Source organism: Nanorana parkeri, unplaced genomic scaffold (assembly GCF_000935625.1).
Source record: "Nanorana parkeri isolate BGI_ZX_2015 unplaced genomic scaffold, ASM93562v1 scaffold618, whole genome shotgun sequence".
Taxonomy (NCBI): domain Eukaryota; kingdom Metazoa; phylum Chordata; class Amphibia; order Anura; family Dicroglossidae; genus Nanorana; species Nanorana parkeri.
In genome coordinates this window covers 480,206-502,753 of record NW_017306886.1, presented here as the reverse complement: position 1 = coordinate 502,753, position 22,548 = coordinate 480,206, and the positions used below count along the sequence as shown (strand labels likewise).

At 40.8% G+C, this 22,548-nt stretch overlaps 1 protein-coding gene across 1 annotated transcript in view; it reads right to left on the bottom strand.

Moving 5' to 3' along the window:
• The window catches only part of GADL1 (glutamate decarboxylase like 1), a 187,735-nt gene that overhangs the window by 35,043 nt on the left and 130,144 nt on the right, over positions 1-22,548 (bottom strand). Inside the window, exons 13-14 of the mRNA XM_018562972.1 lie at positions 5,337-5,388; positions 2,736-2,825 (exon numbers count right to left, since the gene is read on the bottom strand). Of these exons, the coding sequence (XP_018418474.1) occupies positions 2,736-2,825; positions 5,337-5,388 (142 nt within the window). The remainder of the gene's footprint in view (positions 1-2,735; positions 2,826-5,336; positions 5,389-22,548) is intronic.

Here is a 22,548-nt window from a genome sequence, read left to right as displayed (position 1 = left end):
CGCCGATACCATATGCCCATACCAGTACTTCTGGGAGCATGGAGCCAGCTTCCCAGCCAAACAGGAAACTGGGCGCCGGGTTATTTTCTGCTGCCCAGCTTCCTGATTGGCCGGGAAGCTGGCTCCATGCTTTTTGGCCACCTCAATGCTGATTGGCCAGGAAGCCGGCTCCATGCTGAGTGGCCAGCTTAATGCTGATTAGCCGGGAAGCAGGCTTCCTGGACAATCAGGATACCGGAAGGCCAATCAGCATTGAGCTGGCCAAACAGCATGGGGCAGGCTTCCCGGCCAATCCGGAAGCAGGGCGGCGCTTCCTGATTGGCCGTGTAGCTATCTCCATATTCTCTTGCAGCACTGCCTGTCAGAGATAATCTCCCTCTGACTGGAAATTCCGGTATCAGGGGTTAGTATTGGAGCATTTGGGTACTCGCACAAATACTCGGTATCAGCACCATTATAAAACTTGTATCAGTAATGGTGCATCGCTACTACAAACACAGATAAGTGTTTAGATAATTACAGGCTTTGTATTCTTTGCATTCTGTATTTCTTTTTTCTTTACCAGTTTTCTGTCAGTGGCCATGTTAACTAAGGGCAGATTACTAGCTCTCCATATACACCCTTGAACTGTGTCACATGTGACTAGACATGTGACTAGGACATGTGACTAGGACATGTGGCCATGCACATCATCTCAGGGGAGGAAAATGCCTTTCCCTGAGATCTTATCGATCTTATGAGATTACAGATGAGATTTCCCAGCAATGCTCTGCTAATGTAAACTTCCCAAGATGCAACACTTTGGCACTTTCATCACTTGTGCCAAAACTGGAGCAGAAAGTAGATGAACTCTATTTGTAAGTAAATGAAAATAATAATAGTAATGATTTTAACCCCTTCGTGACGGGAGACGTACAGTGTACGTCTTGTCACTTTGTGCCTATATGACTGGCCACGTACACTGTACGTGACGAGTTATATCAGGCTTTGTAATGCCGGTATTTGCTGATTCTCAGCATTTAACATCATTCATTAATGTCTCAGTATTGAGGCATTAATTAATGAAATAATTAAGCTTTTTGTAAAAGCTTCTTCCTTTCATTAATGAAAGAATGAAGCCGTTACATGCAAATAGAGGACCGCAATTTGCGATCCCGTATTTGACAGCTCAAAATAGCAGAGAGGCAGCAGTGACTCACCTCACCTCTCTGCTATTTGTTTTGACAGCTCGAGAGCCCGATGTTTAGATACATTTCACTGAAAGGATACAATGTATCTCTTTTAGTGAAATGTATCATTTCTGATCGTCTAGGCACGATCAAAGAGCTTTTAGTGAGATCTGAATCTGACTAAAGTCAGGATCAGTCTCTAAGGTTATTATTAGCTGTTCCTAAGTTTGGATCAGCCTAATAGCCAAAAATAAAATAAAAAAGTTAATTTATCAAGCTGTCATAGTGATTGCTTGATATAAACTGACAAGAAAAAAAAAAGTTTTTTTTTTTTATTTTTATTTTTTTTACAAAGTGTAAAAAAATTAAAATAAAGTGTAAAACAAAATTAGGAAAATATAAATTATATATAAATATATTTTTTATACTATAATTAATATAAAAAAATTCTAAAAAAAATAATAATAATCAAAACTTGTGAAAAAAGTGTTTTCTTCTAGTTTTTTTCCTCATTTTTTTTTATTTTATTCAAACTAAGTGAGGGGTTAGGTACACATATGTGATATAATTATATAGCCATATCTGTCCTCTAAAAAACAATATATAATATGTGTGGGTACATTTAGTAAGAAAGTATATTACTGCTGTGGAAGAATCACACAGTAAATGTAAAAAATGTGTCAGTCATTTATGAACAGAACCTGAAAACTAGCTCAGTCATGAAGGGGTTAAATTAGCATGCAGAGCTGTATGCTGATGTGATTTTTAGTAAAAAGGGGTAAAAGTCCACTTTAATAAAAACCCACCCCATATGTACAACAGTTACATGTCCCCGTTATTCAGATGTACCATACTGATTCTGGGTTTTTTTCTGCCTTTTTTTTCCTTTCTGTAATGTTTTAAATTTTAATAAAGACCTAATGTTTAAAAAAAACCCCACCCCATGATCTAAGAATTGCACCTGAATCAATCCCAAAAGATAGCTGTGGTAAAATAACTATTATTTGAAAAATGAGCTTTCCATGTAGCCTCTGAATAAATTCTGTTTTGTTGAGCTGTATAATAAAGCTGCTCTGGGTAGTAACGAAAATGCCGTAAGTATTAAAACAGTGCACAGAACATGGTAATGTGTGAAGTGTAGCAACTAACCAAGTTTTAGTTTATTTTGGTGCAATCAGTGGTTGTTATGGGTTACCACACTTAGATTTAGTTCACAATAATCCTGCAAGTAAAAGAAAGATATGACAATATAACTCTGTGGCTAAAACAAATGAAAGTTGAATCTTAAATTCCATTTTAATCGGTTCTAATTTTTTCCAAAAACCTTCCCCAATGTAAGCTGATTAATGCTAGAGGAGGAGCCATGTACAGTACCTGACAACTATATAAATACTGTTTGTGGAGCAACATTCAGTGAATATTTGTCTCTGTCAGTAGCTTGCATTCATTCACATTTACCACATGGGGGAGGCAGAAACTTAATAAGTCATACACAATGATAAATGTTCTGTATTTTGCTTCTTTTACAGAAACGTCATTATTTCTCTTGATGGAATTTGGTCTTACCTGGTTCAGTCTTTGCCAGTATTCTGGTCCTTTTTCCATGTCTCTTAAACTTGGTGGAATGTACCAAAAGCATATATTTGCATACTCGGGCTGTAACAGAAATATAAAACATTTAAACCACAAAATGTACATATGAATAGTAAATATAACATTTAATGGCAGAACAGAAATATTCAGACTGCAAGGGTTAACTGCTTGTTTATGCCTATGGGACAGTAAATTACTGTTTTACTTGTTACGGTTTCCCCAGCAGTTGATGCTCTCCTCTTTACCCCCTCCGCTCTGACTGTGAACTGTCCCACAGCATCCTCACATATAATTGCAAGACTATGGAGCCTGCATTGTACTTGATGATGTCAACGATCCTTGGTCTGCTGGAGCAAAGGGGAGGAGAGGCTGTCTAGAAGCCCAGAGGGAGCCGGCTGGAGTGGGGATCATGTAAGATAAACAGCTTTTTCCTGTCCCCTAGGCATGAATAGTGATGCGCCGAATACACCCGAGTTCGGTTCGAGTTCGAAATTTAGAACATAGAAAAAGTTTGAACTTGAACTTCGAACTCAATGAAAGTCTATGGGGCCAGAACTCTGAAAATCAAATGTCCCCATTCTGAAGCCTTATTTGCAAATTATTGGCCATAAAAAGGGTATGGGAATTCAGGTACTGCCCTGGGGGACATGTATCAATGGAAAAAAACCTTTTACAAAATACAGTTTTTAAAGGAGCAGTGATCTTAACATTGCTTAAAGTGAAACAATAAAAATGAAAAATTGCTTTAAATATCATGCCTGGGGGTCCCCTAAACGTCCTGTAAAGTGGCAAACCTGTACAATATATAGAACCTGCTGCAGCAAAAAGTGACATTTATGAAGAAAAAAAAAGCGCGTGCGTTTCCCCCTCCCAAACAACACCAGTCACCGCTAGCTCCACCCAACTGTTTACATTTGTCCATCACCTGACAGGAAGTCATCATTACTTTGCCCAATCATGGCTCTCACAGTTCTCTGTGGTGACCTATGGTCAGGTGCATTACTTTACCCAATCAGGGCATCACAAGGCGCCCTGATAGTTCGTGTGTTCGGCAAACACAGGTACTGCCGTTGTTGGAGTCAAACTGTTGGTCTACTCGGACTCGGACAGCCCCAATGCAAGGTAAAAGTGTTCATGTCCCTGGAGTTGGGCTTTAAAGCCCATCTCTGGGCAAACCAACTAACTGCTCATTTATGCCTTGGGGACCAGAGAAGAGGACTTTTAAGTACTCAATCTCTGCTCCTCCTGGCGGTCAGCGTTCACCTCTGTCGCCCTCCATTCGGGCTGTTGGAAAGTCCCTCAGCATCATCATGTTTAATGCAGGTCTATCCCTGCATTAGATGTGATGGTGCCAGCGGTTCTTAGACTGCCAGAGCCCAGGGGACAAGAGGCTGTGGGAACCAGTCTAGCAGCCTGGAGGGAGCCAGCGGGAGTGGGAATCAGAAAAGTAAAATAGCTTTTTCCCATTCCCTTGGGATAAGGGAGCCTGACTGCAAGAGAGCACTTTTCATTTCCCTCAAGTTGGGCGTTAAATGCATCTAGATCCAAGATCAAAATTCTAATATATTGCAGCTTACCAGTCTTTGTATGTGGTGGCTAAATTATTTTTTTCTTTGCAGGCCAAGTACATTTTCTGCAAATACAGAAAAATACCTGGTGAACCTGTTAGAAATCTTGTGTCTTTTTGTTATCACACTTCCCTGTTCTTTTCTGTGGACTAAAGAACATTATTTTGGAATGGCTTTTATTGAAATAAATGTGTGGCAACAGGGTTTTCTTAAAAGAAAAATATCAGATATGCATTATTTCTAGTTGCAGTAATGCATGTCTTAAAGTACATATACGTCAATAATAAATGCACAAAAATGAATGTTCTCATACATTTCTGTAACGTTGTAGCACATCCATAGAATGAACACCCCCTGTTCTTGAATGAACCTCTCTTAGCTACAATAACACATTGTACTGCACATAAGTGCCCTTTAACACATATAAGTGCATATGACTTCGAATGTACTGGTGTGAAGGTACCCTTGCATTAACAGTCCAGAGACAACCCATGATCAGTTGATCATGATCAGACCCAACAAGCACTCAACCCCTTGCAATGGTAACCCATTGCAAGGGTTAAGACAAGTTTTGGCTGGAGTTCTTCTCTAAAGGGATCCCCTGAGGATTTTTAAAACATGAAACTAGCAATGTTTGAGAGCTAGCAATGTTGAGAGCTTTGTGGCAAACTTGAAGGTGGGCTTCAATTTATGACATGGCTTAGTCTGGAAAGGGAATGCATTTCACATTACCATCACAATTACTACAATAACAACAATAATAATAATACTTCAAGTAACATTGTGTGAAAGCTCATATTAACCCACCATGTGCTAGTTTTCAACACTGTAGTTTAGTCAGATTATTAAAACATTATATAATAATTGGTTTCCATAGCTTACTCCCCACCATGCTCTTTGATTTTGTAATACATTATTAGTGTTTTATTCCAAGTATTTAATTTTGAGATCAAATCACTTAAATTGACCTTAACAGAATTAATTAAAAGAAAAAAAAATCACATACTTCCCAGAGAAGTTCAAACCCGTCTCTTTTCTTGATTTCATTTGCTAGATATCTGCAAAATAAAAGAAAATGACAGCTTATGTGTGATGGCCAGGTGTATGGAGCATTATCATTTCCATTTGTATGGACATCAGGTGAATATTAAGAAGAAACTGGAACCCTTAGGCGTGTATATGACTTTACTTATAATTGTTACATGAACATAATAAGATAGCAAAGAATATGCATAGAATATATAATCCAGAGGAAGGGGGGAAAGGTGAAGAATTTCTACACTTTCATAGACACCAGAAATTAGAACTAAATATAATATGCAATTAATTCGCCAATACAGAAAATTATGTTTCAGCAGATTTTATTTTAGAAATACTTCATAAAATAAAAACAAAAGGTATATTTTGCCATTAGAACTGATACAAACTCTGACTTATTTAAGACTGACCTCAGTTTAATTAAAAGCAGGATTTTGTTCTGAAATAAAGAACCACCTGAGTATCACATCACATCAGTATCACATCAGTATCACAATTGTTACAGCAAGTGGTATTGTAATGTATAGCCAAAGTTATGTTTGTTATACTGCCATCTTGTGGTTATTTTGTTATTACACCCATTTTTTTCTGAGCTTCCTCCCCTTGTATAATGTGACACCTCTTCCTATGTGTTCGATTCAGCCATTTTCTGGCCACATGTGCACATGAGGAGGAAGCCATTACCCTTTTTTGACCTGTGATTACCATCATTTGAACCATCTGCTACATCAAGATCTCAGTGGATGAAAAGGTATTTGGCGAGTTTAGCTATCTGATGAAGATTGTCTGTGGTGATTGTATCTGCTATATACAGGCCAAACATAGAGGTCTCAGGAAGGGATACATCAGTATTTAAACGATTGGAGTCAGAATCTACTCTGCTACTATGCTTGTGCTATGCTCTGTGCCAAAAACATAATTTTAGCGTCATTACAAAAGGAACAAATTAAAGTATAACAAATATATTTATAAAACATTGAATGTCACATGCACCAAACATTTGCTGCCGGTAACTCAATCACTGTTATTTAAAATACATTCAACAGGAAGTGAACATTTGGTGAATGTCACATTCACTACTTCATAAATATGCCCCTAGTTGTTTAAAAACTATCAGTGGTCAAATTAGAAAATAAGTTAATTTTGTTAGTTTTGTGTATTTACCCCCTTGGTGTTTTTTCTGTTGAACTGCATTACAATCTGGAATTAAAATGGATTTTTCGGGGGTGTACCATTTCTTGTTCACAACATGCCTACTACTTTGTAGGTGGTGCAAAATATTTTTTGTGACTCAAAACAATAAATAAGACAAGAAAAAACTAAAATCTTGAGTGTGCATAAGTATTTACCCTCTTTGCTATGGAACCCCTAAATAAGATGTGGGCCAACCAATTAACTTACGAGGTCCCATATTTAGTTGATAAAAGTCCACCTTTGTGCAATCAAAGTGTCACATGATCTGTCATATGATGTCCATCTGCAACACCACTAAGCAAGAAACATGAAGACCATGGAGCTCACCACACAGGTGAGAGACAAAATTGTGGAGAAGTATACTGTAGATCAAGGTTGGGTTCTAAAAAAAATCCCAAACTTTGAACATCCCACAGAGCACCATTAAATCCATTGTAACAAAATGGAAAGAATGTGGCACCAATAAAACACCAACAAGAGAAGGCCAGCTGCCAAAACTCACAAACCCAACAAGAAGGGCATTAATAAAAGATCCAACCAAAGGCCCAAAGATAACATTGAAGGAGCTGCAAAGATCCACAGCAGAGGTGGAAGTATCTGTCTATAGAACCATGTGGAGGAAACCTAACACTTCCCCATCACCCTGAGAACATTATCCCCACAGTGAAGAATGGTGGTTGACGCATCATGCTGTGGTGATGGTTGTCATCGGCAGGGGCTGGAAAACTGGTCAGAATTGAAGGAAAAATGGATGGCACTAAATACGGGGCAATTCTTGAAGAAAACCTATTTCAATATGCCACTGATTGGAAACTGGTACGGAAGTTCACCTTCCACAAGGACAATGGCTGTAAGCATAATGCTAAAGCTTCACTGGAGTGGTTTAAAGGGAACATTTAAATGTCTTGGAATGACCTAGTCAAAGCTCACACCTCAATCCAATTGAGAATCTGTGGCATGACTTGAAGATTACTGTACACCAATGCAACCCATCTTACTTGAAGGAAATGGAGCAGTTTTGACTTCAAAATTAGGCAAAAATCCCAGTGGCTACATGTGCTGAGTTAATAGAGACATACCTCAAAAGACTTGCAGCTGTAATTGCAGCACATGATAGCTCTTTATACACAGTATGTGTATGCATGTGTGTGTGTGTGTGTGTGTGTGTGTGTGCATGTATAGCATAACTTCATAATTGCAAAAAATGACAATAGGTTCATAGGGCCATAGCTAAAATATAAAAAATGCTCTGCTCTATAAAGGTTTATAAGGGTGTTGCAGCTGAAATGGTCAAATCTGCCTGCTGTTTCATCTCCCGCTACATCTGGACTAATTGTTACATTCACTTGGTCACCCAACAGTGAGAATTGTTTGCTAAAAAAAGTAAATATTGTAGCAGGCCATGGCTGACAGACATACATAAGCTGCCACATAAGCAGCTTGGGTGGGGTTGAGTAGTTAACACCAGGATTGCTAGACAGGGTGGATAAGTGTATTTTTATCTTAAGGTATGCTTGCCCTTTAAGGTTATGGGTCAGGGACTTGTTTTTAGCACAAAAAGACCTGTACCAACAACCAACAAGTCAAGGAACCTTAAACAACTACCGGTACCTTCCTCCTGTGATTTGTAAAATTACAGTCTTTGCCGTGTACAAAAGGTGGTATAAAAAACAAAAAAATCCAGTATGTGGCAGATCTGTTTGGAGAAAATACTTTGTTAATTAAATTGGTCTTGTGAAGAATTACCACATTTGTTCAAGCTAATAGAAAGACCACAACAGTTTAAATACCTAGTCTATATAACAGTGATGTATAGCAGGCCATTTATAAATGCATAAAACATTGAATTTTGAAGCGGATGGGCTATGGCAGCTTATGTCCATTCCAGTCTGTTACCTGGTCTATTTGAGCTGGATTTTTGTGGTGACTTTGTATGGCTAGATTTTGGTGTAAAATACATGGATGAGTGGGCAAAAAATTGGGGGAACTGGGTAATGCTATCAGAGACGCAGGCAAAATTGTTTGGGGCGTAGTGGGCTGGTGCAAGTATGTGTATATATTTTCTGGATGGTGCAGTGGAAGCAGATTCTGTGTGTCTGTTGATTTACTAACTGGTTTCTTTTGCACTTTTTACTACCAAGAAGCTTACCTACAACAATGCTACATGCAATAAAACACAACCACTTGGAGGCAGTCAAAAGTAAAAAGAAATCTTTAACTTCTAAAAATGTGGTTTACACAACAGAGCAGTTTTTCTTGTATGGATGCCTATATAGGACAGAAAGCAACTAGTAAAGGTATCTTTACTAGTCTCACATTTGTTCCTTTGAATGTGTGCAGTATTTACTATTAAAAAGCTTACTTTGCCCCTATTAACTACTTGACACCCATAATAAAACCTCCAAACAAGCTTCTGACAAGACATAATTTATTGCAGTACAATGTACCAAAAACAGACTTAATCATATAGGACAGCAAGTAATATATTTAGCAAAATCATTTAGATGTCGCTAAAAAATACCCCACTTTCCAGGTGTCGCTCTTCTTCTGTCCAGCAAGTCCTGACATTAAAGGGATGTTTTATAAATCATTCACTCAGTCATACGCTGGGCGAATGGCGTTCACATTGCATTCCTACCACTAGCTGTAGCTGAGGAGCATAGGAATCAGTAGCATACACTCCTGCACAAGCATGGTATTTCTTCGGGCGGGTTTCCTAATGTAACATATTTCCATCCTCGCTGTGGGAACGGAGTCCAGCTCCACCTACTCCCTTGGCGTCACTCCGCTCCTCCTCTCTAGTTGGCTGTCAGTTTAAACCCGGGAAGTTTGAAATGCTCTGTGTTCTAGTAATTCAGCTGACACTGAGCATTTCCATTGCCTCAGCTTTTCCACACCCCATCCTGCTAAATCAGCTATACTCACCTGTAAACCTCGCCCCCCTGGAATTAAAGCTGCAGTGCTGCTTTCCACACTCGCCATCCTGTGCACATATGTATAGATTTTAAGAGTGCACACTTATCCATTTCAGACTCTAAGTACTGTACTTACCCCCCAAGTGTATGCTGCTGGATTCCCAGTCACTTAAAGCTGCAGGTTTACCCTCAGTGCACTCTTCATAGCTTCATTCATTGGATCTTCTGTAATGCCAACTCAGTGCTCACTGCATGGACTCTCAGGATGGCTGCCTCTCTGTCATTTCACTCATGGCACTGGGTACAACTGACGCAGATAACTGCAAGTACATGCATTTATTACATTAACTCGCAGTCTTTCTTACCAAGCGCTACTGTGGTCAAATCCAACTTAGTGCCAAAGGGAGGTTGCATTAAATTGGAGAGTGGCAACGTGTGATGTTTTATTTGGTGTAGTCCAGAAATGCTGTTTATTCCCCGCCGACAGCATGGGACATTTGTGAATTACCTGTTCTCTTTCTGTTGTTATTCCGCAAAGCCTGTATAAAGTAATACAGTTTACCAGCTTACTTGAACTCCACTAACATAGGACTGTTGTAATATTCCCTTCCTACCAAAGACCATCTTGGGACACCCACCTTATCCAACTCCTATAAGTGGCCATAGCTGCAGTTCTGTCCGCAGTTGAGATTAGTTAAGATAAATACTCCAGAAGCGTTACACCTGATGGTGACAACAGAGGACCATGCTTGCATCATGTGTTTTGATATGGCCATTTGAAGTCTCCATCACAAGCCCATATGACAACATAGGAGCTAAATGGGAAGACAGTGACAGAGCATTTTAACCAAATTAGTTGCGCTAGGATACAATGTTAAGTTACCAGCTGCAACAATGTATACAAGTGTAATCAATGTGTGCCAATATGTTGTGTTTGGTATTTTAATATTACCCCTATTATTCGTGTCCTCCTGTGTATCATGAGGTATTATAACTATAATGGACGCTATCATTAATTAATAAACAAAATGGTGATATTCGTGTCGTAATTCGCTGCTTCCAGATGAGCAAATGGCAAATGAATTTTAAACTGTATTTTGTAAGGTGAAGCTAGCATGCAGTTCTGGGTGCTGGTCGGTAAGTTGTTTTCTACATTTAGCCCTGCTTTGGGAAAGCAGGGCTAAATGTAGTGTGAGGAAGCCACTTGTTCGTTCTCCCCCCCCCCACCTACCTCGCTGGCTCCGTCCTCCATTGCTGAGTCTCTCTCCTCACTGGCCCCCAATGTGGTGAGCAGAGCTGCAGGGGTAAAATTGACCTTGCCGCTCCGAGTAAACAGGTAGAAGGGAGAACAGTCTTCCCCTGTCAGCTGTCACAGGAGTTCCACCAGCACAGTGGTGTGCTAGAACTCCTGTCCTGGAGGTGACAGGGTCAATAAAGAGACATGTCACCTCCAAATGCTATCACACTTGGGCTTGTAAGCTCCTGTGTGATAGCGATAAAGTTAAGTGAAAAAATTATTATAAAAAAATTATTAAATAAATATAAATAAAAAATAAGTAAAAAATAAGAAGAAATAATAATTACATTGAAAAAATAAAAAGGTGATTAAAAGGTAAAAAATAATAAGAAAACATTTATTAAAAAATAAACAATAATAAGTTAAAAAATGATAAAAAAATAAAAAAGTAAACGATAAGATAAATACAAATTTGATCAAGTAAAAAAATAAATAAAAAGCGGACTGCACAGGTGGAAAACACCATGGCGAAATTTGAAAAAGTATGGTCCCCTTGGATTGAAAAATGTATGCCCACCAGTGACCATCGTCGCCTCCTCACTCTGTGATGACGAGATCACCTCACATCAACTTGGTCCATACCGCTCACAGCCAGACTCTCCCCACCTTTCTCTTTTCACCCCGCTTTTCCCCCACCTACCTATGCTTTCCTGAGACCTTTCCCCCACATCTTCTGATGTACCTATGTTAACATGAATATTGGACCCGGAAAAGAACGGTTTTGGTGCCAACTAGAGTCTATATACCTACCTTGCATACCTTCGACGTTACAAACTCAGCGGGCCTCCATGCTAGCCCCCAATACCGCTAACGGTCATGGCAATTACCCACAAAGTTTGACGAGCCTACTTCAGTATGCACAGGCTGCACTTACTGTGAAACCGACCGTTACAACCGAAGCTTGTCTCTGAGGTCCGCTAAAGAAATATGTTGTTACCCTGTACATTGGAACTATATGTGTTTTTCACAATATGTTTTGTAACCCTGCAATACTTTATTCTCAATAAAAATATATTTGAAAAAAAATAAAAAAATAAAAATAAAAAAAAGTGATAATAAAAGTAAAAACAAATAAAGAAACAATAAAAACAGTAAAACTAACCCTGCCACCCCTGCCATTAGATTTTTTTCTTATATGTTTCTAGTTTCTACATTGTTGTTTTGTTTTCATTCTTTACTATATATAAAAATGTATATATATACATACACATATATATTTTAAATGTGGGTAACAATGCTGCCCATTTGTCATGAAGACAAATGGGCAGCATTACACTAAATCTATCTGCCAAATAGAATGTAAAAAGAAAAAAACAATGTAGACAGTTATGACAATTGTAAAGAAAACCTATTTGATTTTGTGAATTAAAAAGAAGCTTTGCTAACAGCTCCAGTACATAATGTTTTCCAGTGCTGTAGCTCATCCACTAATTTATTCTGATGTGCCAGTAGATTGATATTGATAATGACACCCAGAAAATCCCGGTCTTCAGAGCAAAACAGTGACATGTTGCCAGCAATTCTAGCATTGTAAGAGCAAATCTGGATTGAATCATGGCTTAATAATGTCTCCTTATTTCTCCTATCAATGAAAGATGAGAATAAGCATTGTTGAGGTGGTGATTTTTTTCTGCTAATGATGTGACATTTGAAATAGATGCAAGCTGAAGAAAAAAAATAATGTAAAAGGCTGAGATGTCCTTTTCGGTAGTTGGTGTATTAATATTGATACCTATCAAATTTGGGCCACTTCTAGACAAAAATATAAATTTTTTATATATTAGGCAACCCACAAAGCCGAAGCTGTTATTCCAATTCAGAACTAGTCAAAGTCATGTTTAACATATTAAATGTCAGGGCAAAATTAAAGAAGAGAAGTATAGGAGCTGCCACTGCTGACACTGGTGAAAACATTAGTTGGCTGGCTGGTATGCTGACCCTCTGGTCCATCCTAAAACCTGAAGTAATGGGATCAGCAAAATTGGAAAATCAAAATCCTTGGGATTACTTTACTTCCGGCAAATGGGTTGTTCACTTTGCTAAGGGAAAATTCCCTTATAAAGTGCACATTCCCCTGCCAAGTGAACAGACTTTTTGCCTTTAGTAAATCAACCAACTTCCAGTTTTTCCACTTGTAGCAGGGATCTGGATCTCTGGAGATTTCTAAGAGTTCAGGGTGAGATGAAATCTCCAGTCCTGGGGTACGGTGTTGCCAGTCATCAGGTGGCTGACAGCAGCCTCATTAGGAGTTTAGACCAGAGCTCAAGGGGAAGAGTTGGTGGTGTGTGCTGGAAGCACGCGAGGATCGAGCCAAGCCAGTGGTGTGTGGGTGTGCAGGAGGCACACGACTACAAGCAGACTCGCTGTGCATGCTGGACGCATATGGAACATCCGGGGGAGGCTGGGGCGGTGACTAGTGAGAGAGACTTGCTGGATTGCTGTGCTGCAGTGTTACAGGACTTATATTCCTGGGAAGGGATTTCCCCAGGTTTGGAACTTTTTTCCAACAAGTCGGCGAGACACATGTTCTATTATTTGTGCCATATGCTCTTAAAAATGACAGCTACCTCCTAACTTTTGAGTTTTTCTCTAGTCTTTGACTCTCTAGTCTTTGACTCTCTAGACTTCTTATCTGTACTTCAACCAAGTACGGTACTTGGTATCTGAACATCCCTACCTCAAACTAATCCTCCGTGCCCCATGTCATCTTAAATTCCTGTTTGCCAAACTTTTGTTTATCTTTCTAGCAGCACCAAGGTCCCAGCACTGGAATCAAATGCTTAGTTAAACATATTTTAAGTCCATCTGCTTGCAATCTGTACAATAATGTTTCCTTGAAAAATGCCCTGTGCTTAAAATAAGCTAAACTAATTCCTCACAGCTAGCAGCCAGACACTGTCGAGGCCATTACCTGGCAGCACTGGTTCCATTTCCAATTAAGAACCAATCAAAGTGGTTCTTAGTTATGTGATTAATTGTTCTGTAGGCATGCATTGAAGCCAAGGCATTAACATGGCAGAAAGGCAACACACATTTCCAAGATAGGTCAGCAATGGCAGCCTACCTTTTAAGGTTTTCTTTAAACGTGCTCTTTACATTCTGGCTTGCTGTGTGACAAAAATAAATTATTTTTCTGTTCTAAATAAAACTTCTCATAAACGATACATGTCATGCACACGTTCATTGCTTTGCTGTGTAAAAGCAAGTGAAATCCAAAGATTCTTAAATTGAGGAAAATGGACTTGTTCTTTTTAAGCATGACAGACATGGTTGAGATTTTGCTGATAGATCTTAAAAATAAAACTCCAGCTAATAAGATATAATTGATGTAAGTGTACCATCTCTGGGATGACTTGAATGAATGACTCAGTGAAAAAATGACACCTATGACAACTTTAACACCTTCGAGCTGGCCTCACGCAGTGAAAAATAACTGTTCTTAAGTTATAAGGTCAGAAGACAAGCTCTGAAAGCCAAATCTATTTTCAGACACATAGGCACATTAGTTCTGTATCCTTCAAGTAATCCCCAATGTAATATATCAACAAGACATGAGCAGTTCAAGCCAGCCAAAACAGCTGAAAGCTTGGAGAAAAGAAATAATTAAAATAAAAAGCTAAAGACACCATATCATCTTAATCGACGTTAAAAACAGAATATTTTATGAAGTTTAACCAGATAACATCAAGGCTACAAAAGCTTTAACTGCTGCAATACTCTCATTAACGGAACTGTTTTCTGTAGAACTAAATGCAATAATGAGAGCAATATGTTAAAAGGTTAAAGCCCAGAGACAAATGGACAAGAAGTATTGTAAAGTGTTCACTGGAAGATTATCTCTGCATCTTGTATTCAATTACAGTTTGACTACAGGATAATAGAGGCATCTAATTTGGTTTAAATGCCAGATGATAAACTAACTTTATTTATTCCAGTTCAGTAATAAAGTGATGAATTGATGCTTAAATCTCAACTGGTACAGAGGAGTAAAGCCAGCCATACCCTATATAATATGAAATAACAGTAAACTGGCCTGAAACTATGGGTCTTTGTGTGACAACTTTATGACTTACCATTAAAATTGGAGCTTTGGAAGGAGTGCCATTGACATCTGCTGAAATGATCATGTGACACTTTTTTTGAGCATATGTGGTGCATTGGTGTTGGGAAAAGGTTGGTCTTACTCCCCCTCAAGTCTGTTTAGCAGTACCAGAATGCTACAGGCAATTTCAGGCAGCAGATCATGTCACCCAACAGTGCCAGTATAGTTTAGACCTTGTCAGATGGAGTGGTCTGTATGATGTCTCTATAGTAGTGCTATATTGGTTTACTTACTCCTAACCACTGAACTCTATGGGGTGTATTTATAAAATAATGTGGCATGAATCTAAAGATTTGTGCAAAGCAAACAGCTCTGAGAACATCTTTGTTTTAGATTCACACCGCATTATGGCCACTAGATAGATTTGAGAAACATAGCAACTGTACTCATGTATGCATCCATCCAGCCTGGTTTTCTGTGCTGTGAATGCACTCACTTACACTCCCAGCACAGTGACCAAGCTGTCATTGACATCTCCTGGTCACTGAGATGGTCGGGAACCAGAGGGATGGGCTCCCAAGCATGTGACCTCCAATCTCAGTGAATCATTTGTAAGAATGTCACCAGCACTCCAAATGTCCTTTCTGGATAACCAAGTGTTCATTTATTAAGAGCCATGTCACATGAAGACAAGCGCTTTCGGGGGCAACGCAGGGTCCCTTCATCAGGCTTAACATTGACAAAAGTGCAAATAACAATTTGAGCATAAATAGACATACAGGCGTCCTGCTTGAGTGCATTCAAAGCACAGAAAAGACATGGCCCCGAAACTGCTTGTCTTCATGTGACATGGCTCTTCATAAATGAACACTTGGTTATCCTGAAAGGACTTTTGGAGTGCTGGTACACTCTTACCACCGATTCATGCAGCAAGCTGCGCCATCCGCAGTCACTACAAGCACCCTTCCCTGCTATTGGGGCATCCTGTAAGGAGTGCTACAAGATCTTCACATGCTCCAATCGCAGTGATCACATGATCAGAAAGCCCACTTCCACTTCCTGTAATTTGGAACACCCTAAAGGGCTGGCGGGACCAAGCGCCAGAGGGTTAAGCAGTTACAGCAAGTTGTATTTCCCTTTCGGGATAAAGGTTTAACTATATAAATAAAAGCTGACTCTTGTAAGCACCCCTGTGAGTATTTTAATAGTTTGCCTCAACCCTCTAACTGTCACTTTTGCTGGACAGCTGGATCTGTTAAAGAAAACAAAAAATAACAGTAGGGTATACATGGGCAGATTTTTTCAGGAATGTTGGTATGAAAAATCTTGCCGGAACGATCGATAATATCATCAGAGGCTTGGTGATTGCCATTTGAAACTTCATTTGATTTTTGTTTCTATTTAATATTTGGTTGTGGCATAAATGGAAAACCACATTCACTGTTAGAATCTTGCTTGTTCGAGAAAATACTTTCAACATGCTCCTTCTGGAAATTGATAATTGATTTCACAGCATTAATGATTAGATAGTCTAACGAACGTTACGAAATTAATTTTGCCTGTTGGAAATTCTAACCGTGTATACTCAGCTTTACTTGCCGGATCAACTGCTAATAAATCTTTGTTACGGGGGACTCTTAGTAAAACAGACTAAAGTAAGACAGCATATTTTGTAGGTACAAGGACTGTGGCATAAATATGCTGTGAATACAGTAAAGAAACAGCTTGAATGATCATACTAAATAAAGGTTATTAAAATCTTGGCATAAGCATAACATGACTGGTTCTTTTTAAAGCTGCAACCAGCAATTTCAACCCTCCCTCCAACATAATTTTGCCTACTCATTTTGTATGGAGTTCAACAGATTATATGCAGTACCATTAGTGGCTAGCATATGCGGTGCTAGGGATCAGAAATGCAGGAATTTATTGTTCACTTTTATATTTTTCTCTGTTGAACAAAGTTTGATGTAAAAATATTTACACACAACATATTGAAAACTGTAGATATTGATCTTAAGAAGAGCTGAAGTCAGAATTTTTAAACATAAATAATATTAGGTTACCTACACTTAATATTTCCTATTTAATATGAGAGGCATGTACTGATGGATAAAAAATATTCCCCAGCACCAGAATAGATTTGCACGCGACAGCATTTCCTGTCTTTACTGTTGAATCAGATTACAGTTAACTGAAGCAAGTGGCGTCCATAGCTTTTGGTATTGCTGGATGCTAGGAGCTTTCAGGTTTGCAAAAGTTTTTACATTTATTTTCTTTACTGATGTTCATTATTTATCAATATGATTGAAGCAAATGTAATTAACTTTTTCTTAAAGCAGTATAAAAAGGCAAGGCCAGGCTATTTTCTTAGGCCTCTATCCCCCCCTCCCCATGATAAATATGCTAAGTCAAACGTTTAAAAAAAATTGTCCTGTATGGACATGGATGTAGGTATGCAAAGCATTACAAAGTTGGGGTTGAAAACATATGTTAGGCCGAACCTGAATCTCATTCCTAGTGTTTATGCACTCTGCTGCCTACAACCTCATAGCTGTATGTGTGCAGTGTAAAATTGAAGGTCTCTGACTGCTAGTCCCATTAAATTTACAGTATGATTTTTGTGAGATTTTGTGATGTGACTTCTGGGCTGCTCACTGTTCTCCTTGCTGAAGGCTTTGAGATGAGAAAGCAAATCCCTGTACCTCTACAAAGATGTCTGTCTCCACACAGAGACACAGTAAGCCTCTGCCTGCCTTTTTTGGACAGCTTCTCTTTAAGTTTGGTTAAGGGGTGACATTAATACTTTAAATGTAATTCAAAAGGATTTTACGCATAATTTTGCTTTTTGTTTCCCATAAACTCACTACTGTGTAAGCAGGGATCTGACAGCTGTTGCTAGTTCCAGGAGCATTGATGTCACTCCATTGGACTAGTGATGTGAGGAGTGAGGCACCGATCAAGTGATCAGTCTGGGAGGGTTGGAGCCCTGGACCTATAAAAAAGTTGGTAAATTCCACAGAGGATGTGGAAATCTGTGGTTGCACATCTGTAACGATGGCCAGCTGCTTGAGGGGTTAATATAGCAAGGGGATTCAGCCGGTCTGGAAGCTAAAGCCAAACCCAATGACACATTTCACCCATCACCCACCCCTCCCTTCCATGTCCCACTATCTGATCACTGTATACAAAAAATCTAAGAGCCCTTTTTCACTTATCTTAAACTGCGGTCACGTGATGCCGCAGCCCAGAGTCTTCTTCTTTTCTGTTTACTTCCTGCTTGGGTCCTTATTTGAGTGTCCACATCATTACCTCCATGATGTGCATACTTCCTAATGGATGTCCATTGGCCAGGGTCCTCTCGGGATCCAGAAGAGCACTGACATCAGCAAAAGGAGGTGAAGGGGACCAGCAGTCTCATGACCATGACACATATTTGCAGTCCCCAACCCAGAAATGGTGACAATGAGGGACCTAGAGGGGGAGCCTAGCTGAGTATATCTAATGTCATAAGGTAAGTTGAGACAAAAACCTGTTAGGATGAGTTAGAGGAGAGTGGGAGGGAGGGGAGAGAAAAAATACTTTTTGACTGGATTGAAGCTTTAAGGAAGCACATCTTGCACAACCTCCTGTATAAAAGCCCTGAATTAGTTCTCCATTTTGCCTGCCAGTATATGTACCTTATTGTTTTGAAGTGAATGAGGAGATGAATCATGTGTTGTAACTTTTATATAGAATGCTTAAAGGAAAAGTTATGTAGCCTGTTCCCTTCCTAGCCCTTTCACATGTTAGCACCCCTCAGAGGCAGGTCTTTAATTAGGCAAATTAGGTGGTCGCCTTAGGCCTCGCGCTCCCGAGGGCCTTGCGGCCGCCTAGTTTGCCCTGTTAGAAGCCAGGTAGCATGGTGAGCTCTCAGCCCTGTCGCTGTCAAACTGAGACTCTCAGTTTGACAGTGACAGGGCTGAAAACTCACCTGTTTCCTCGATCGTCGCACGGACCATCGGCTCGGCCGGAGCTCCGCCCACCAGCCAATGAGAAGAGACCTCACACCTGGGAGGGCGGAGTTTAACTTCAGAAGCCGACAGAGACATCATCCTGCCAGCTCCCACCTGCAAGACACGGCCAGCCCAGCACAGTACTGGATGGAGTGGCAGCCTGGAGAGCCCTGTGGATAGCCCTGTGGAAAGCAGGTGAGAGCCCTAGTTTAACCAGGACTCTGTGGGATCTCCCCAGGGCTCTGAGGGGTCTAACCAGGCTGTTGAGACCCCACATAGCCATGGTGAGATCCCTTGGAGCCCTGGTGAGACCCTACAGAGCCTTGGTTTAACCACAGGCCCTGGGGCTCTGTGGGATCTCACCAGGGCTCTGTGGGGGTATAACAAGGCTGGTTAGACCCCCACAGAGCCCTAGTGAGACCCCACATAGCCATGGTGAGATCCCTTGGAGCCCTGGTGAGACCCTACAGAGCCTTGGTTTAACCACAGGCCCTGGGGCTCTGTGGGATCTCACCAGGGCTCTGTGGGGGTATAACAAGGCTGGTTAGACCCCCACAGAGCCCTAGTGAGACCCCACATAGCCATGGTGAGATCCCTTGGAGCCCTGGTGAGACCCTCTAGAGATTCTTTGGGATCTCAACAGGGCTCTGTGAGGTATAACCAAGCTGGTTAGACCCTACAGAGCACTGGCGAGACCCTACAGAGTCCTGGTGAGACCCTACAGAGCCTTGGTTTAACCACAGGCCCTGGGGCTCTGTGGGATCTCACCAGGGCTCTGTGGGGGTATAACAAGGCTGGTTAGACCCCCACAGAGCCCTAGTGAGACCCCACATAGCCATGGTGAGATCCCTTGGAGCCCTGGTGAGACCCTCTAGAGATTCTTTGGGATCTCAACAGGGCTCTGTGAGGTATAACCAAGCTGGTTAGACCCTACAGAGCACTGGCGAGACCCTACAGAGTCCTGGTGAGACCCTACAGAGCCTTGGTTTAACCACAGGCCCTGGGGCTCTGTGGGATCTCACCAGGGCTCTGTGGGGGTATAACAAGGCTGGTTAGACCCCCACAGAGCCCTAGTGAGACCCCACATAGCCATGGTGAGATCCCTTGGAGCCCTGGTGAGACCCTCTAGAGATTCTTTGGGATCTCAACAGGGCTCTGTGAGGTATAACCAAGCTGGTTAGACCCTACAGAGCACTGGCGAGACCCTACAGAGTCCTGGTGAGACCCTACAGAGCCTTGGTTTAACCACAGGCCCTGGGGCTCTGTGGGATCTCACCAGGGCTCTGTGGGGTCTCACCAGGGCTGTTTAAACCCCACAGAGCCCTGTGGGGACCCTACAAAGCCCTGGTGAGACCCTCTAGAGATTCTTTGGGATCTCAACAGGGCTCTGTGAGGTATAACCAAGCTGGTTAGACCCTACAGAGCACTGGCGAGACCCTACAGAGTCCTGGTGAGACCCTACAGAGCCCTGGTTTAACTAGGGCTCTGTGGGGTCTCACCAGGGCTCTGTGGGGTTTAACCAGGACTGGTGAGACCCCACAGAACCATAGTTTACCAGGGCTCTTTAGGGGTCTCCCCAGGGCTCTGTGGGGTCTCACCAGACTGGTTAAACCCCACAGAACCCTGGGGAGACACCACAGGCCTGAGTGGGGCCTCATGTTTAGGTTTCGCCTAAGGCCTCGCAAACTCTAGAGCCGCCTCTGGCACCCCTAATACCTTTGTGTAGCTCTTTCTCAGCTTTATAATCCTACAACATCTTGTCGACTATTCTAAAATCCACAGATAGTTCTTGTCAACATAAATATAACACCTTTTGCTCCATTCTGCTAATATGTTAATTAAACCGTTCATGCATCTGAGCAATTTTGCTGGAATGACACAGAGAATTTTTTGTCAGTTAAATATACTTCTCAAATAAATAGTATATTGTGTTTAGTATGCTAAAACTAAGGGCATGTTGCATTGTTTAATACCAACTAGTTTAATCTTTGACAGAGGCTAATGCTTATCAATGAACTCATGTCATCTTCATTATAACTCATTGCTTGCTACTCTTAAATGTATTATGTAGGCAGCAATAAAGCTCGTCATTTATATTTTTCTTTTTGCCGAATGACCATCTTTGGTGTGAAGGAAGTAGGTTCAATGCTTTTTATTTGTTGATTTGTACAGATACTTCTAGATTCAGTTTTATAACTAAGCAGTACAATGACATTAAGAAAGACCTTCCCTGAGATATATATTGGAGCTGCCATTGCTATTCTCACAGCATAGTAGCCTGGTTACCTGGCTACTATGCTGACCCACAGCTTAATTGCTTTCTGAGTTGCTGACCCATGACAAATGTGCATATCAAGAAGTCAGATTAAAGTTGGAAGTCCTACTTGCATATTGTTCTGGGTTAGTGACTCAAATATTGGGGTCAGAGGGTCAACATGGCAGATAAGAAACAAACATGTGGAGAATGAGGGGCCAACAAGTGAAGCCGCCATGTTTTTCTCAGAAAAAAAGATTTCCTTTATGTTATCAGCTCATACAGGCTTAAGTGTCTTCAACAGGATAGGAGACAAAACAGGTATGTAATTTTCATGTGCTATTGCACTACTTAGTTCCTTATTAAATGTATTTCCTGTGTTAAAATGAGCCACATAATGTTTATACATGCACGGAAGGGTGTACCTACAAATAATTTTGCCACATAATAAAACTTTGGGGCCCCCAGCTAATGTTCTCTGTAGCTACTGACAGTGTCAACTGTGATAATATGTGTCATTAATCTTAATATTAAGTATATATTATTGACAGGCAGCAGTAGAGCTCTCAGCATAGTCAGTATACTAAAAGGTTGTAGTGCTGGGGATAAAAGTTATAATAGCACCGTCAGGCCCGGCTGTGAATGCATGCAGTCAGACAAGTTGTTCACCTATAGCTCCCTCCGTTCCCATAAGGCAAACGCACCTACTGGTACTTGGATGCCCCCAGGACTAAGACTATATGCTCTGACCAAGTGATGCTATCGGCAAGCCCCAGGTACCAAGCAAAGATACAGTCTGAAGATGGTAGATACAATCAGAGAATTATCCAGGGATGAGCTGAGGTCAAAGGCTGGTGGCTGGCAAAGAGTAATCCAGGCAAAGGCAGAGGTCCCCCTTCTAGCCTAGGCCCTGTAGTAGACGTGTAAGGCTGCTATGGCTATTGTGTCTGTAAAGTGAATGGAAGTGAGTGAATGGAAGTGAGTAAATGTAAAGTATATCTGTACAGTGAAAGGAAAAAGGTAGAAGAAAAACAAACACTTTTTCCTCTGTTCAGCACCATGGTGTATATGCACATATTATTTATTTATCTTTGCTTCAGCAAAGATCACTTTATTTAGATATTAGCAAAGCAGAGGGTCTGAATCTTTGTGTGCTTCCAGCTATAGGGATAATAGTTTATAGAGTACACCTGGTGCTCCAGTCTGGTATAATTTAACTTAATTTGTGTTCGGAATCTCGCGGGCCCCGCATAGTGTCCCCTTGTACATGATACAAACCTAGGAAATGTTGACCTCCATACCCCACACAACCTAAGGTATGCCATGATTTTTAAAGGTCAGTACGCCAAATAAGGTGGCGTACTCAAGCTTTGAAAATAATAATGGGGAAGGGTGGGAGGGTACGCCAGAAGTCACCTGCGGATGCGTCCTCCTTCCCCCTCCGAGTTTAAGAGCCCTGAACGGCTCCGACTCCTCCCACAAA